The sequence below is a fragment of the Vigna umbellata genome, chromosome 11 (assembly GCF_029865625.1).
Source record: "Vigna umbellata cultivar VRB3 chromosome 11, Vumbellata_1.0, whole genome shotgun sequence".
NCBI lineage: Eukaryota > Viridiplantae > Streptophyta > Magnoliopsida > Fabales > Fabaceae > Vigna > Vigna umbellata.
This window is the reverse complement of record NC_142175.1, coordinates 27,260,000-27,278,389: the sequence shown is the minus strand read 5'-3', so window position 1 is coordinate 27,278,389 and position 18,390 is coordinate 27,260,000. Positions and strand designations below refer to the sequence as shown.

Below are 18,390 nucleotides of genomic sequence, written 5' to 3'. Positions count from 1 at the left end.
GAATTTCGTTCAACTTAATTATCTAAAAGCAATGATGATGAGTATGGGTAAGTTTCTTTTAAACAATATTTTTTTAATAAATAATGGCCTGTTATAAATTTTAATAAATAATAATATGAATCCAATTATCATCTATATATAAAGGGTTTAATTAATTTTATTTATTTATTTTACAAATTACATGTACTTTTACAGAAGATGTCTAATTCAAATATGATTATTGAATCATTAATATTTTTAGAAAATAATAATTAACCTGAGATAATCTAGTACTAGTTAAATTAATTAAAAAACCCATATAAATAATAAATAAAATACTCTGTTTAACATATACGTAAAATTGGTACAATTAACAATGTAATTAAGAGGATAATAGGATATATTTGTTTAGTATCTTTTATTATTAAATAATTTCTGTGAACGAAAAATGGTCCACGTCGTGTTCTAGAAATGAAAATGAAATATTTTTATCTTTCAGCAATCATTTATTTTAAAGTGTGAACGCGTTTACAAGAAACAGAAAGGAAAGGAATGCGACAATTTCATGGGAAACCAAACAAGCCATTGACTTAGGATAAGATATAATAAGACAGTGATATTCTGTTTGCATAGACAAAATAAAAAAATAATTAATAAATTAATAGAATTAGAAAACACGTTTCACATATAATAAGTCAATAGAAGTTTTATTAGTAAAAATCATTTTAGTTTATACCGATGTATTTTAATTAATAAAAACACCTTTGTAGTATTTTTAAATAAGTATCTTAAGTTTAAAGTAAATTAAACTAACATTAAAAAAACTATCACGAATAAAAAAATTGGACTAAATTTGTGAAATTTCTAAAATACAAATACTAAAATCACAATAAAATATGAGGATTCAAATCGACAAAAATTAAGAATAGATTCATTGAAATTTCAAAAACTGTTACATTTATGCACTGTGTGCTGATCTAATATATACATTCAAAAACAATATATGCTGATAAAAAAACGTTTATCTAATAAATGTATATACTTCATATTTTAAACAATTTAATTTCCTTTCCTTATAATTTTTTTTTATATCAGTAAAAAATTAACCTGCAGTGATTCACTTTTGTAAAGCCTTCTTATTTATTATATATTTTCTCCCCGGTAAAAACAAAATTGTCACATTTATATTACAATAAAAACAATCACACAACAAATAACAAGTTAGTAATTGAAAAAATTGCATAATAATGAAAAAAGTAATAATGATACCGTAATTTGATAATGACAAAAATATTTATACCAAACATATGTTAAATAAATTTAAATTTAATTGAAATGTTTTAAGTTGATCACCATGTTTTTTATGTTTCAAATCATAACCTTTTGAAAAAAATATTCAATTGCATCCTAATTTTTTAAAAAGTATCTCAATTAAATTATTTTAAAAAATAATTACTAACTATATCAATGACATGTGATGTGTCACTCGTGACAACAAAATTTAAAAAAAATAAAAAAATTATATATTGACATATGTTAATATAATTAGTAATTTTTTAATTGAAATTTTTTTAAAGTGAAAATTAAGTAAAACTTTTCAATGATAATAATGACCAAAGTAATTCAACCTAAATTCAATTATTCTTTTCATAGTCAGAACTTGATACATTCTACATATAATAAGACTTTCTCATGCCTATGAACATTACATTCATATTTCATCACATAGATGTTAAAGACACATAAATGCATTGAATTTAAGTTCTAAATGCCTTGAATATGTCCCACTATTGTACTCTTTCACGGTATCCAAAGTAAAAAGGAATACTAATTTATCTAACAATTAAATTCTTGTAACTTTCAAGTTTCAAATTACAATTAAAGTCATAAAAACTTAAATAGACTATCACCACTTAATAACTTCTCTATCTTATTCCATGAATCCAATAAATAATAGAGTAAGAATACTCAAATTCAATGCATTATATCACTACACAATGCATATGGTTACCTCCTTGACAAATATATATTACTAAATTATCACAAATTATCTAATTTCAAGTATTAAAAAGAAACATGCAAACTATATATGTCAGAACCCATTTAAAACGCACTCAGGATTCGTTTTAGTGGAGTTCACGTGTCAAGAGGGGGGCTCTACACTCAGATGACGGACGCCAGGTGTCAAGCGAAGAGAATCCGGAAATCAGATAGTGGAAGGCAGGTGTCGGCAGATGAACGGACGCTCGTTTTTGACGTTGGAAGGAAAACTTTGAGTTTTCAGAAATCCACCCTATTCTCTGCATGCAACCTCCCCTCCAAACTCTGGAACTTCGTTTTATTCTCCTTCATCTTCTCTCTACGAAATCTCACCCTTTCTCTTCTCCGATCTCCGTTCAGCCACCGTAGAAGCACTTCCAGCGTCAAGAGCTTCCAGATAAATCGTTCGGTTTGTGAAGCTGAGCTGGTAAGTCTTTCTTCCCAATCGTTCATTCTCCTAGACATGCAAACCCAGTTCTGGTTTCATGTGTTGATCACCATTCTTCAAGTGAGTGGTTCTGAGAGTGTTTTGGTTTTACTTGGTGTAGTTTGAATTGTCGAGCGTTGACGGTAGAAGAACCTGTAGTGGTGAAATTGTATTTCTGCCTCTGGAAACGTTCGGTCACGCTCAGAGGTAAGGGAAGCTTATCTAATTTAATTTGTATGTTGCTGTATTGCATGAACGTTCGTTGAGTTGCTAAATTAAAATGAAGCATGATTGTTGAGATGTTTGACTATATGAAATATGATGGTTGCTATGTTCTGATGTATGAAGTATATGAAATTTACTATGATATGAATGTATGAAATTATGAAGATATATGGTGAGAATTAAATTGAGATAAATGATTTCTAAGTATGAAATTTCCCCTATGAAAGTGTACGTTCGTCACTGAACGGTCCGTGACCGTTCGGTTTTTCTAGTGAACTTGGTTGGAATTGGATTCTTTCAGTTGGGAAGAATCCTAGTTGAGGACGAACGTCTTCGTTTCGTAATACTGTGCATGAGCGTTCGACCAAGCATAGTTGTTTCTTGGTATTCGGTTATAAACTTAAGTATATATATATATATATATATATATATATATATATATATATATATATATATATATATATATATGTATGTATTTGTATATTTTCGTTTGTTCTTAAACACTACCCCAAATGGTATCTTATTATATTTATCAAGCCTTCTATTATAAGTTTAGTAGTGCTCGGTCTTACACCAAGCGCTCGTACTGAGTAGTGCTCGGTCTTACACCAAGCGCTCGTACTGAGTAGTGCTCGGTCTTATACCAAGCGCTCGTACTGAGTAGTTCTCAGTCTTACACCAAGCGCTCGTACTCGTTTCCTTTATAATCTATCTTGATGAAAATAGCGTTTGTCCAACTTCAATAGAGTTTTCTCTCTACCGTGCTCGGTCATTGACTGGCATTCAGATTACTTGATGTATATTCAAATAAGCTAAGTATTTATAAGCGTACGGCTTAATCATGTGAATTCTTCTAAGTATTATTCTTTGAAGTGTCCGTATTCATTGGTTTCAGCCTAGAGTCTTAGCACTTGGCATGGTCTTTGCGGTGATCTGTTTGAGCTCTCAAGAGTCAGTTCATTTAATTGGCTCACTTTGTAAGTAACGTTCGTTCTAGTCGTTCTTGTGATATATAGTTGTACTCGGTTTCTTTCTCAACCCGACAGTAACCCTCTCGGTCTTAATCTATTCTGGAACTGGAGACCTTTCTTTCTCGCTCCAAGTGTTTGTTCTCGTTCTGAGTTAGGATTGAACCTTCGGTATTTGGTGTCCTTAATAATCTTTGTACAAAGATGAAATTGAAATGATTGATAATGAAAGATGAAATTGAGATGATTGATAATGAAAGATGAAATTGAGATGATTGATAATGAAAGATGAAATTGAGATGATTGATAATGAAAGATGAAGAGAATATGATATGGATGAAATGTTTTGGATTATGGACGAGCGTTCCGGGGAGGAATGACTCATGAATGTATATTGGAATTGGTAAAGTATGAATGTGAGCATGCTAAGCTGGCGGTTCATCCTGATGTTCCGTGATTACTCGTCCTCACGTAGAGAAGGGTAAGTCATGTATGGGAACGGTAGGAGGTCCTAGTCCTTATGGTTAATTTGGACAGATAGGACTAACCTCAGGTGGCAGTTGTTGAGGGTATCCCAGTTACTACATCACCCGGGTGCACGAACGTCGTAGCTACACAGATTTCATACAGTCCGGACAGTCAGTCTAGTATTAGGCTTTGCATGAAAGAATGATAAATTATCTTGTTTGATTGATTGTGTGAAATATATGTTTATACATGAATTAAATTACATAAGCTTACCCTATTTCCTGTCTTGTCATGTATTCCCGTTCGTTCGTCTTTGTCATTGCGATGATCACCCTGTGGGTGGGAGTAGAAGGAGAAGAGTTGCTGGAAGAAGCATTGGAAGAGGCGCTGGAGGAAGATAACTTAGTAGAGGTAGAATTTAAGACCGAGCAGTAGAACCGTTCGGTCAATAGTAGTCTGATAGTAAGGTGATTGCTCGATCACCTTTTCCCCTTTGCTTATGTTTTGACTGTTCGGTATAGGCTTTTGTAAACCGTTCGGTCAGAATTACTTATGACGTTCGGTTTTTAATTTCTGGTCTTTCTGTAAGACCGTTCGGCCACGACCGTACGTTCTCTTTAATATAAGACTGATCTATAATATTATTCAATGTAATTATTCTATCATATAGTTTTAGACTGTATTTTTGGGATGTTACACTATAAGTGTAATTCCACGACAATAAAATAAACTATGAAAGTAAAAAATAGTTAAATAAAATAAATTAATAATAATTTGTTTTCACATATAAAATAATTTTCATAATGTCAATTAAGAACAATTCAACATAGTTTCATCAAATATTTTTATTAATAATATAAATCAATTACGATCAACCAACAATACAATATTATAAAACAATCTTCAATCATACAATGTTCTTGCATACACAGTTACTAAGATCAAGTCACAACCAAACGTTTAGGTATCCTAACTTAAGATTCTATAAAAAAATTTAACTAATTTTCCTTACTTGACAATAAATTATTTTAAATAAATCCCAATAAATTTGGTTTAATATAAGAAACTTATAAACGCTTCAAATAAATCAAAAGTATCTTTACGACGTTATAATAGATATTTATCTTTATTGATCAAACTTTACATAAAACACAACTTTATATGCATGCAAATCAGTCACATGGGAACAACGATACAAAAAAGCTTAAAAAAAATTGATTGGATAAATATCTTATTTTTCTCAGCTTTACTAAAACAATTTCAAATTGAAAAGAACGAACAAGTAAATTATAAAGAGATGATTACTTCTATAAAGTAAAATTAAAATAGTTAAGTTCTTCTATCTGACTATTTTTTAATCTTAACTAATAAATTATACTTCATCCTATTAGTTTACTCTACTTTACTTTGTGATTACATATTTAAATTATAATTTTATAAAAATTACTCGTCTTTATATAATTCAATGCAAACTAATGAAAACCGTCATTATCCAAAAAGAAACTTACTTTAAGTGCGAATGTTTTTTTTTTTTTGGTAAGTGTAAATGCATATTGTTTTTAAGTTTTCAAATTATAAGTTCATTCAAAATATTAACACAGTAAAATTTGCAATTAGGATTTTTTTTTAATTTTCTTCATATTAATAGCAGCATTTTTCTTCTTATACATTTGTGTTAGGAAAAGATACTTATATGAGTGTTGATGTTTTTGTCTGAGTAAGTCATGCAGCTCATTGTTGACCATTGTATTATATAAGTATCAAATTGTCTATCAAATTGTGCAAATATATTTGTAATTTTGTGATATCAACTTGAATTTGTTGGTCAATATGCTGAAATGAATATTAGGTAGAAAATTAGTCACATGAATCATTATTTGCCTGCAACATCCAACTAGTGGTATTCTTTCATTTTGCAGCTGAATCTTCCAAAGTGTGCATAAAATAATTTTTAGACCTCTTGTCATTCAATGTTCAATTGTTTAAATTTTGAGTTGCCAATTTAATTATAGATATATTACTAAATGACACAACTATGTATAATTAATTATATATTAAGGACCAAGTTGGAGACTTATTTGTGCGAATAAAGTGTCCTATAATTATTTATATTAAAAAATTAATGTCATTTTTGACATGTCTTTGTGGGTACTTTTCATACCTTTTAAATTATTACAGCTTATAACTATAATAAGTTTTTTGCACTTGTAGAATTATTATAAATTTTTTACATAACAGAACGTAAATCTTGCATATTAAATCTTAAATCATACAATTTTTCCACCAGACATCACATGGCTTTCAATGTTTTCTTCTGCAGAGTCACACTGTATATAGATTCGTGTAGCACTCTATAAAAACATTTTCTTTCAGCCACCAATCTTTAAAAAAAAAATTCTCATTTTTAATTAAAAAAAATTGTATTAAGAAAACCAATTAACATCTTTAAATTGTATTATTCTCTTAATAATTTTTAATGTTTTTTTCATAAATGAAAAGTAGATAAAAATATCATTTTTAGCTAAAAATAAAGAGTATATTAGAGATAGTATTTAATATTCCTCAACTAAAAGCCATAAAAGTGGTCTTTATTTAAATACTTCCAAATTAAAAATTATATAAAAATGCTCTTTATTTAAATACTTCCAAATTAAAAAATTATATAAAAATGGGACGAGACTCTTTCCAGGAAAGACCACGTCATCACCCCACCATTACACTTTTGATGGCTCAACCAATGTAAGTTAATAAAATATGTCACGCCACCATATAACTATCAAAATCAACGTAAGCAAAATTTTACACGTTTTGCATTTTGCAATGATAATATAAATGAATTTAAATTTCTTAACTTATTGAATTTTGATTAAAGTCTGATAGTTTCTTTTTCGTTCCTTCAAAATTTTCAATATCTAATAGTAATATTATTTTTCAAGTAATCATTTAACTTATTCAATGTATCGGTATTAGAATTTCAAATTTTAGAAGCATTAAATTAAAATACAAGAAAAGTGTTAGAATATTTTAAAACAGAAGATACAACCAAGAATCTTCAACCCTTCTTCCGCGTTATTGTTCACTACCCCTGGGATGCGTACGTCACCGCGTTTGAGCTTTTTATAATTACCCATCGTAGGGTTCAAGAGATGAGGTCGATGTGGGACATTCTTATTTTTTGAAGTGGTCAATAATTCAATCAGGATATTCATGGATAACTCTTCCGTTCACTTTTTTAAACTTACATTTGTTTGAGCAGTCAAATCTACCTCTTTTTCCTTCTCCTTTCTCACCCTTAAAACCCCCCTTCCTCTCACCTTCTTTGTTAAGAAAGCCTCCTCTTTTTCCTATTTGATTCACACTTTCACACTCTCTAAGACCAATCCCTTATATCCCCTCCACTCAGCACAACATAACTCGCCACTTCACCAACAATTTTTCACTCCAATATCCCACTTTTGTAACTTTTATGAATGATCCATTTGGCATCCTTTTTGGATATAACTTCCTTCCCCTACTCATTTTCTTTCAGAGTTTCTCTGCAAAACTTTAATTTCTTGTTATTGGTTCTTCTCAACAAATGGAAGAGAGTGCGCAGTGCGAACAAGTTAGTGTCATTGATGAGTTGCTGCTAGGGAAGGAGCTCACAAAGAAGCTTTGTGAGCAACTATTCTCATCTTCCTCTTCCTCATCATCATCCTCCTCCTCTTCTTGTGACACAAATGAAGTCTTGATTGAGAAAATAATTTCCACCATGGAGAAGGCACTTGCCAAGGTGAATTGTATGGCTAATGTAGGAGAAAGTAAGGCCATGATGGATTCCCATTGCTCTTTCACAAATGGTAGTCCCAAAAGTGAGGTCGTGGAGCCTGAGGTTGAGCACAAACATGTCTCTAAGAAAAGGTAATGTCAAAAGTGCTTTTTGAAAATTATTGTTTCTTTTGGACATGGGGTGAAAAGGTTCATGGTCTGATTTCAAAAGGGGTGTTCTTTGAATCTGTGGAATGCAGAAAGACCATGCCAAGGCGGAGAGAGCAAGTGGAGGTGTGCTTGGGAACAGAAGGAAATAAGGAAGATGGCTATAGCTGGAGAAAGTATGGGCAGAAGGACATTCTTGGAGCAAAGTTTCCAAGGTAAAAAATTGTTTTTTTCTCTTCAAACATGCATAATTGAAGTGTTCTTTTTTACCATAATGAAAATTTGCACAATTTCTAATTTGAATATGACATGTTTAATCAGAGAAAGTTCACCTGTTTAACCTTTTGATATTACTATTATTTTGGTAGGTACCCTCTAACCAAAAGAACAAATATCATTGGCCAGTTAGCCAATGAAGTCTAAAGAGGAAATAAAAAACCAAATTTTAGCACGCCTAGGCCCTTGTTCCCTCTTTCTAACGTTTTCACTTTACAGCCACTTAATGAGTAGGACAAAGTGATTTTAAAAAGACAACAAAAACTTACCCAAAGGACAATATTAGCTAGATTGAATTCACTACAATAGCAGCTTTTTAATAAATGCAGTCTTTTGTGGCCGAGGCTTCACCATGTGAGGTGCAAGAAACTGTTGATCCAGTCATAAATTAGAAAAATCTGACAATCTTATCAAGTTGCCGAGCTTCTAGCTTTATTATGGTCTTAAAAACTTGGCAGGTACTTTTTTTTAAGCATTGAAAACAGTACTCATATTCAAGCCGAATTCACAATTGTACAATAGGAGGCAGATAAAAAATATGTCCTGAACACCCCTTTTTGGTATAAGCTAAAAGTTTAATGCTTTTACCAAAAAGACCACAAAACCAGTTCAAAATTGTTAGTTTTGATGTTACCTGTATCATCAGCATGCAAAAAAGTGCACTGTCACGTTAATTCTTCCACTTACTGAAGTGTTTTTTACATTGAAGCGATCCTCGGTCATGTTTTTTTCTGACAAAACAGTGGTTTTTGTTGCAGGGGATATTACAGATGCACATATAGAAATATACAAGGATGTCTGGCCACTAAGCAAGTGCAAAAGTCAGATGAAGATCCAATGATATACGAGATAACATACATAGGAAGACACACATGCACCCAAGCAAGTCACTTGAAAAAGACAGCGGTGCCCCCATCAAAAACCAAGGTGAGAATCGAAGAAAACGAGCACCAAACCAATGAAAAGAATCAACCACAACAAGAGAAAATAGAGCAACCCCCAGAGACAATTTTCTCCTTTGGATCACAAGGTGAAGTTAAAGTAGAGGATTTGGACTTAGAAATTTTCCCATCATTTTGCTTCTCTTCTCCATCAGTAGGGTCTGAAAACGAGGAAAACAACAACATCTTCCCTTACTCCATGATCGACAACAACTTATTGGAAAACTTCTCTCCTTCATTCATGTCTACAACAACAACTTCAGAATCAGACATGTTCTTCAACTGGGAGAGCACTGGACTAGGCCAAAGCGTGCATAACTCCACTTCAGATATCACTGATATAGTTTCCACACCAACTTCAGTCACCTATTCATCAATAATGGACCTTGATATCTTCCTTGATAAGAACGATTTCGACACAGATTTTCCTATGAACACCAGAGAACTTTGCATTTGATCAATTGTCTCACAAGTTAACAGCATATATAATTTATATGCAGATTAACAGCGAGCTTTGTAGATCCTGACTACCATCATAACCGAGGAAGCCGGTCTTTGAAAATCATAGTGTCCAGAAGACAGTAAAATTTCCCTCTCTTGCTGGTTAAGAAGAATTTTGGTGTAAATGTGAAAATAGTTTGCAGGTTGTAGCTAGCTGTAGTCTTTTGTTGTTTCTCTCTTCAGTGGTAGCATGATCAAGTATCTTCTTCTGGTTCATACAGCCAAAAATTTTTAAATAAATGAATTTTTACCTCCATACATCTGCTCTTCAAAATTATGATCAGCATTTTTCACTGTATCAAGGCTAACCAATGGACTATTTCACCTACCAAAAGACAGAATCATGACCAAATGCTCTAATAGTTACTGACAGATTTTTAGATATTTCCTAGATTAAGCATGCTTCGAGGAAAAACAGCTGCAGATGTCCCCTCGTGAGGATTGGGACCACAAAGCATCATTCATGAAGTTACAACCCTCGTCTTATATAACTCTAAAAGGCTAAAGGGAATCATAATTCCTCAGAAGGAAACAAATACATTAGGATAAATGGAGTTTAGATGCGTCTGAACATAAAATCTTTATCAGTAGTATGCATAAAAAGGATGAATAGAAAGGAGTTGTGGATTGTCTTCATTAGCAACCAACCATGCTTCTCTAAATCCTATATTTTTGTGAACATGGTGAATAAACATTATCTTTATTCTCACATTGGCGTGTCACAGGGACAACACAAATAAAAGTGATGAAAATTACGAAAACAACATGATAATAACCTTGACCGCATCAAAAAGAAAATCAATGACTCAAGTCACACCAGCTAGCTACTTTGGTACATGATTTTGTCTCTTTGACTAGGAATGAAAGAACTATTGCAAACCTCTATTATATTTATCATACACGATTATTCACATGTTAATTCAGGATATGATAGTTCATTGGTGAAAGTCGCAGAATATAAGATAACTCTTTTTACCTGAACTGCTTGGTCATTTTCAAAGATCAATGTTAAAGTAATGATGGTCAACAAAGGAGTTGCATAAACCATTGTCAAAACCGTTTACTTTCTTTCTTTTTTTCTGAATCATTTTATTAAAAAAAGTGGTAATGTTTTCCTGTTTTTACTAATTTTCAATCTCATTCCTATGGTTTTTCATAATAGTGCAACCAGAATGATACCGATGATTACATATGTTGTATATGTTATATAATTTTGTATTGTTTAGTTAACTTAAGATCAGTTGAACAGATAATAAAATCATTAACGATGATATTCAATTAAGTCTATATTTTTGTCATTGATTAATTTCTTAATTTGATTAACATATACCTAAAGAAACCTCATATTTTATAAGGAAATTCCTTTACACTTCAATAGAGACATGATCCCTCAAAAGCTTACATCTTATAAATGAGTTGAAAAGGAGACTATCAAAATAGAATGAAAATACCAGTAAATCACAGTATATAGGTTGAGTTCTAGACTTTGCATTGAAAATAAAATTTTGATGCTTTTTTTTTATTTGACATAAATTAGGGTGTTTGATTATTATTTTATGAAATTAAAGGAGTGATGACATTTTAAATTGATATTGAACTTTGTGGATGATTTTATGTAGAATGATATTACGACGTTGATATAATATATTTAAGTATTATGTTGATTTTTTAGTTGAATTTTGCATGAGATATTTATTAAGAAAACTATGAATAAGACCACAAAAGTGTAAGATATAGAGATTTGTCCCCATAAGGATCCGAATGATTTTGTATCAAATTAATAAAAATAATCAACATATATCTTTATACTTGTTTTATTATATATATATATATATATATATATATATATATATATATATATATATATATATATATATTTAGATATTTATGTTTTTTATAATAACAAGTTTTTAAAGGTTACATCTATAGGCTGTGAACTATAACAAGTTAGTTATTACTAATTAATAACTATAATGATTTATTCTTATAAGAGAACTATAACAAGTTATTTATTACTAATTAATGATATTAATATATAAGAATGACAAAGCTGGATGAACTGAATTTTTGTACCTGTTGATCCATTTTGTCAATTTATGTGGACCAATAATAAGATGGGACAGATCATCTCGCATAAATTTAAATTGGAAAACATATTATATTTTTTAATATTAAATAAAAATGTAAAATATTTCATGCAAAAACAAGGGTAATTTGTGATCATTAGGTGTGTATATATAAGAGTTATTGAGTAAACATTCAAATAAATGCATGAACATAATCATTATGATTAATAATATTCATAATTTTAATAACTTTTTAATAGTCATGAAAAATTAAGATTTTCAAAAAGTATAATTATTATTATTTTTTGAACAAATATTTTATTGGTTAGGTCTAAATTATATTTTTTGTATTTTTTTTTGACGCAATGTATTATGTTTGTTAATTCACAATAACAAAATTAAAAATAAATATTTTTGACTCGTAAACTAGATCTTATGTAAAATAAATTAAAAAAATTAACTTGCATTTAATTTATATAATGAGTCAAAAATGGTAGATTGACTCACATTTCCATCCTTAGTTTTATATAAACCCTTAAAAAAACATGACATAACACAATGTTAAATTCTGCAAGATATAATATATATATATATATATATATAACATAATTAAGTATCTTTTGCTTTCATACTTTTGCTTCTTAAAATTATGGTCAACATTTTCCACGACATAAAAAACATAAGGAGATGGAATAACAATGTTCACTTATAATGTGACAGAACAATTTCACCTAAGAAAAGACAAAAATATGACCAATGGTCAAAACAGTAATTGATAGCAATGTAAAAAATATCGTACAATTCATGATATGAATTATATGATATAATACAATTAGACTCCTCCACGATATAAATCGTAAGATGTATTGTTTTTTTTTACCAGGCTCAAATCGTATGATACAAGTGTGAATCACACAAATCATGATTTTATTCATGATATGGGTCTAAATGATTTTCTAAACAGGTTCGAGTCAATCCACCCCCAATTTGAAACCCTAATTTTTGTTTCTTTATTTTTCTACGCCTTGAAATTGATTAACGATAATCTTTATTCGAATCAAGTTCTCCTCTCTTGTCATCTCCTTTGTTGTCTCTTCTATGTCATCCTCTCTCTTCTCGCACATTCATTTGTTTGTTGTGTATGAGCGACTCGCATTTGCAAGTGGTTGTGCACGATGGTGGTTATGTCTTGCTTTGCGCATGCCTTTGTTAATCTAATTATTGTAGTCCGATGATGCAGTGATGGTCACACAATGGTGCGATGGTGGTTGTGCGGTGGTCCTCTGTTCTGTGTAGAGAGGTTTCTCAGCTTTTGTAAATGGAGTGTGTTTTTCATTTGTGGTGGTTAAGCATGAGTAAATAAAAAATAGAGGTTAATATTACTTGGAATTATTGTGAAAGTATTCCACCAAATAGAATACAAGTAAAGTGAAAATTTTGTTCTTATACTTGTTGGGGGTGACATAACAAGGATGAAATAACATCTTGCTAGAAAGAAAAAAATGTGATTTCTATGTTATAGTGTCTCAGATGATGTGAAGGAAATATTTGTGAAGATGTTGAAAGGTAAAGAAAGAAAGAACAGAGGATAAAAACTTTGATTGTGGAAGAGACATATAAAAAGAAGTGACAAAAAAGAAAGAATTATATTCAACAAATGACAATCAATGCATTTTATAAGAATAGAGAAGATGTAATTATTTTTAGGACTAAATGTTTAATGTCATATGATTACAAGGACTCAATTCATTCATTAATAAAGTTGACGGATGAAAATGATTGAAAGTCTCAAAACGAAATTCATTTTTCCTAAAAGTTAAGAGACTAAAAATGTATTAAACATTTTAAAAATTAAAGGAAATATTTGCTTCCCAATTAATTTAAGATGATTTTGACTTGGTGTGACAATTTGAAGTAATTTAATTTGATGTGATTATGAATTATCAAATAATAATTATGAAAGTTAGGAGAATAATTTTATTAGGAAGTAAAAATAGCCAAAAGAAAGATATTGATTGGTATGAATTAAGTAAAATCACTTAAGTCTTAACACTATAAATTGAGATAATTAAGCTATCATTTTCCATTAAATTTCACAATGAATTATCTTTAAGTTACCTTCATCCTTTTCATCTGCTTTTTTGGTCAACAATGAGATTTTAGTATTGGAAAATTGCACAAAGTTGACCATGAGATTTTTGTACCCATTATGTTTGTGATTCCATAAGAGCAACACTATTAAAGTTCATTATACATGGTTTATAGCAATCTAATTACACCTGTCCACAACCATCTTTGTGCTCATCTATCAACCCAAATGTTTCCTTGGTAAACTTTCTATTTCTTAATATTATTTTTTATATTATATTCATATGACAACCTTTTTTGGTTTATTTTATTAGATAAGTGGAATAGTTAATGAACTTGATCAAGAGTTTCTAAGTTATTGTGGGAATAACATAGGCTTTTGAAATCATGAATGAAAGAAACATAGAACGAGTAAAATCATGACACTACCATACTTGCAATAGATATATATATTCAAGGAATGATCTCAACAAATACTTGAACATGAAAATGTATTACATGGTGACACTTAGATATAAACAAAATCATTATAGGCATAAAGACATCACGAGTTGGTGTTGAATCACAACTAAAATGTACAAAAGAGGTTTAGTTGAAATATAACTATGTTTGAACAAAAGCCATGTTCCCTATTACACAAGTATCGTCGACAACAGTCAAATTGTCTTACCCTTATAAACTTTTTGTGAAAATTAAACTCAATCATGTAATAATGCAATTTACAAAAACTAAATTCTTGGTTTTAATACATTGTCTTTCTCTTGTTGAATCATTTAAATTAAATTCCTTAAAACTATCACACCAAATTAAAATTCTCCAAACTATCACACCAAGTGAAAAACATATAATATTAATTAGGAAACATATCTTCCCTTTCAATTTTAAAGGTTAAACATGTTTTTAGTCCCTTAACTTTTTTGTGAAATTGACTTTCATTCCTATTTCAAAATTTCAATCATTTTAATCCGTAAAATTTATTAATGGATGAATTTAGTCATTGTAACCAAACAACATTAAAGATTCGCTAATGTGGCAAACAATGTTTCCACGTGTTCAACACATGCAAACATAGACACACATATGTAACAAGTGGACACACACGTGGATACGTTTGTTTGTTACATCAATAAATCCTTAATGTCCTCTGATCATGAGGATTAAATTTATTCTTTAATAATGTTTGCAAATGAAATAAGACTAAAAGTTTACGATAAGGACAAAATCCAATTTCGCATAGAAGTTAAGGAAATAAATATATATTTAATTCTTTTTGTAAATCTTATATTTACCACTTCTTTTATCATCTAATAACATATGTTTTATTTCCTTATCGTTGATTTGTTGTACTAAACCGCACTTGCCAATGATAAATCCAATGTTAAATTATACTGCACATATTCATTCAAGTTGTTCATCTTTCTCACCCAACACCTACATAAATATATTATGAGATCAGGAAATGTTATCATTTTTTTACACAAATAATGACATATTTTACTTTCTTTTCATTGTAAAAGCTTTATTCCAATCCCATTTAACTAATTTATTTGTTATTAGATTGTATTTCAGGTTAAGAAAAGTTTAGTAGACAACATATCAATTTTTGGTTGATATTTTACTCCAAATTCGATCATCCTTTTTTATTAAACATAATGACTATTATAACCTTCAAGTATGCAATCATTTATGTCACTACATAATCATTTTGTATCCAACTAGTATTAGAATTTAGAAACAACTTTCAAATTACATAGTTTGAAATACAAATTTCAACATTTAGTTAATCTAAAAAATGAAATTTACTTCACGAAATCAACTACATATTATACAATGTAGGTTACAACCATTATCATTCAGACTATACAACTTATGATTATACTAAATAAAGTACCAGTTTCTACTTCAAAATTACACAGTTCAAAAAATAACTAAAAAATATATGCAACCCAATATGTTCAAATCCACTAGAAAAAAATGTGCTTATCAAATGAGCTAACTAATGTCAAACTCTTCAAAACTTGATCTTAGACAATAAATTTTATCAAATACAATGTTTAAAAGAAAGGTTCATGTACGCAAATATATAGTAACACAACAATTGAGTTTCTAAAGTATATATGAATTTTAAATCACAATTAATAAAATTAATATTAAAAAACTGAGGTTTGTGAGAAAAAAATGTAAAAGAAATAATAATGAAGGATTTATAATCCTAATTCAACAAAACACAATTGGAAGCAAAAATATGAGATTTAGCTTTGTAATAAAAAAAATAGGATTAAATATCCTTTCAATATTTTAACTTTTATGTGAAATTTAGATTTTGTCCCTATTCCAAGCTTTGAATGATTTTCATCTTAAAATATTATTAATAAATGAATTTAGTCATTGTAACACCCTTATAGGATATATTAATAATAATCTTGAAGCATGAATCTTATGAAAGTGTTTTTTTTTTTAAACAATACATCACATAAACAAACCATACACACATCACAAGTTCATACATTACAACAAATCAAATCTTAATTGTTTCCTTAAAATAACAAAATCAAACGAACATAAATAAGAAAACATTATAAAATCCCAACAAGTTTTATTTCCCGTCTCTCTCGAAGAGCTATTCCAATCCAGCTTTATCTGCAATACCATCTACTCCCGTACAAGTACGATCATCGCAGGTGGAAACCACAACCACAACATGCAAGGGTGAGTAACCAGAAGTATCACATCATAAACCCATTACATATAAACTATAACAATTTCCATAACTTAATATAAATCGACACACATGACATTGCAGACTAGTCTTTCATAAACTAATGTTGTTTCCTTGTAATTCGTCGTCATAACCTGTTCTCAATAACAAGCGACTCGAGTCGTCTTCCATCGCGACTTCAGACCTATCTCCCCGACTCCTCAAGGACTAACGGGTAAAAACATCGGTACTACGCGTAACGATGCACTATACTCAACACGAGCCGAAGTCATTGGGCAAGACATTCACCTCCTCGCGCAGAAGAAGGTGACACTCGAATCTCAGTCTCACGCGAGACTCGCATTTATTATAATATTAAAATGCTCATAAGACAGACGAAGTTACAAGTAAATAACATAGTGTATGTACCAACATCAAACAAAAATAAACGTGCTCAATCACGGATTCATACATATTCTCAACAACATGTATAAATAAACCAATATTAGATCAAGAAAATAACCAACAATTCTCAATAATTGTTTTAAAATACTACCAAAGAAATTACGGATTCATACATATTCTCAACAACATGTATAAATAACCAACAATTCTCAATAATTGTTTTAAAATACTACCAAAGAAATTACGGATTCATACATATTCGCCGAACGTTATTTGGTCGAACACTATTCACTGAATGCTACTTGGACGGACGCTATAAGATCAAGCGTAATCAGGCCGAACGCTACACACCGAGCACCCTAATAGATTGAGCACTATTTGACCGAGCGCTATTTGAACGGACGCTAAGATTGAGCACTTCGACTTGACTGTTTGTACGAACGTTCAAATATCAAGCATCATCAAAGACCGAACGCTTATGATCCAACCTTAAGAATCCAAATTAAGGACGAACGACTACAATCACTAATACATCAAACCGAACGCTCGAGATTCACACCTAAGAATCCAATTTAAGACCGAACGCTCAAAATCAACAATACACAAAATCGAATTCAATATTTAAACCTACGAATTTAAATTAAGACCGAACGCTAAAATCCACAATTCACCAAAATCGAACGTTCATGATTTAAACATAAGAACATCAGATTTAAGACCGAACGCTACAATAACTAATTCACCAAAACGAACGTTCAAGATCTTAAACCTAAGAATATCAAATTAAGGTCGAAAGCTCACAATCACTAATCACATAATAATACCGAACACTCAAGATCCAAACTTAAGACTATCAAATTAAGACCGAACGCTCAAGATTGCTATCCGAGAATACCAAGTTAAGAACGAACGCTTATGCTCACTAATACACCCAAAACCGAACGTTCCAGATTCAAACCTAAGAATATCAAATATAGATCAAACGCTTAAATTACTAAAACATCAAAACCGAACGCTTAGGATTCAAGCCTGATAATACTAAATTCAGCCGAACACTACAGTCACCCATACACGAAGACCGATCGCCGAACGCTCACCAAAACAAGCCCAGAACGAACGATAACGCTCGTTACTGGAGGATACAAGATCGAACGGTTATTTGGCCGACCACTATTGTCGAGCACTGTTGGGACGAACGTCTAATATGTTACTACTTTCACCCGAGGACGAACGCTAACGCTGGGTACATCAGAAAGTGAAACCGAACGCTCGTAGTATTTTGGCCGAACACTAATTGGTCGAGCCATTTGGCCGAACGCGCGTTCTGCAGAATTCTGCAGAATCGCACCAGATTTTCCAGAAACCCAGAAACCCCATTTTTTTCATCCCTTTT

At 30.6% G+C, this 18,390-nt stretch overlaps 1 protein-coding gene across 1 annotated transcript; it reads left to right on the top strand.

The window, feature by feature from the left end:
- The first annotated feature begins 7,151 nt into the window (after positions 1–7,151).
- On the top strand, positions 7,152–9,998 carry LOC124840695 (putative WRKY transcription factor 46). Its single transcript, XM_047316795.2, has 3 exons — positions 7,152–8,007; positions 8,115–8,237; positions 9,057–9,998. The coding sequence occupies exons 1-3, from the start codon at positions 7,685–7,687 to the stop codon at positions 9,694–9,696; spliced, it is 1,086 nt and encodes a 361-aa protein (XP_047172751.1). The 5' UTR covers positions 7,152–7,684; the 3' UTR covers positions 9,697–9,998.
- Positions 9,999–18,390: the final 8,392 nt, after the last annotated feature.

Bases quoted from the DNA above. Each gene is read 5' to 3' on its own strand.
- LOC124840695 (XM_047316795.2), top strand. From the start codon at position 7,685: ATGGAAGAGAGTGCGCAGTGCGAACAAGTTAGTGTCATTGATGAGTTG. The intron at 8,008-8,114 runs GTAATGTCAAAA...TGTGGAATGCAG, and splicing joins AAACATGTCTCTAAGAAAAG to AAAGACCATGCCAAGGCGGA. The intron at 8,238-9,056 runs GTAAAAAATTGT...TTTTTGTTGCAG, and splicing joins CTTGGAGCAAAGTTTCCAAG to GGGATATTACAGATGCACAT.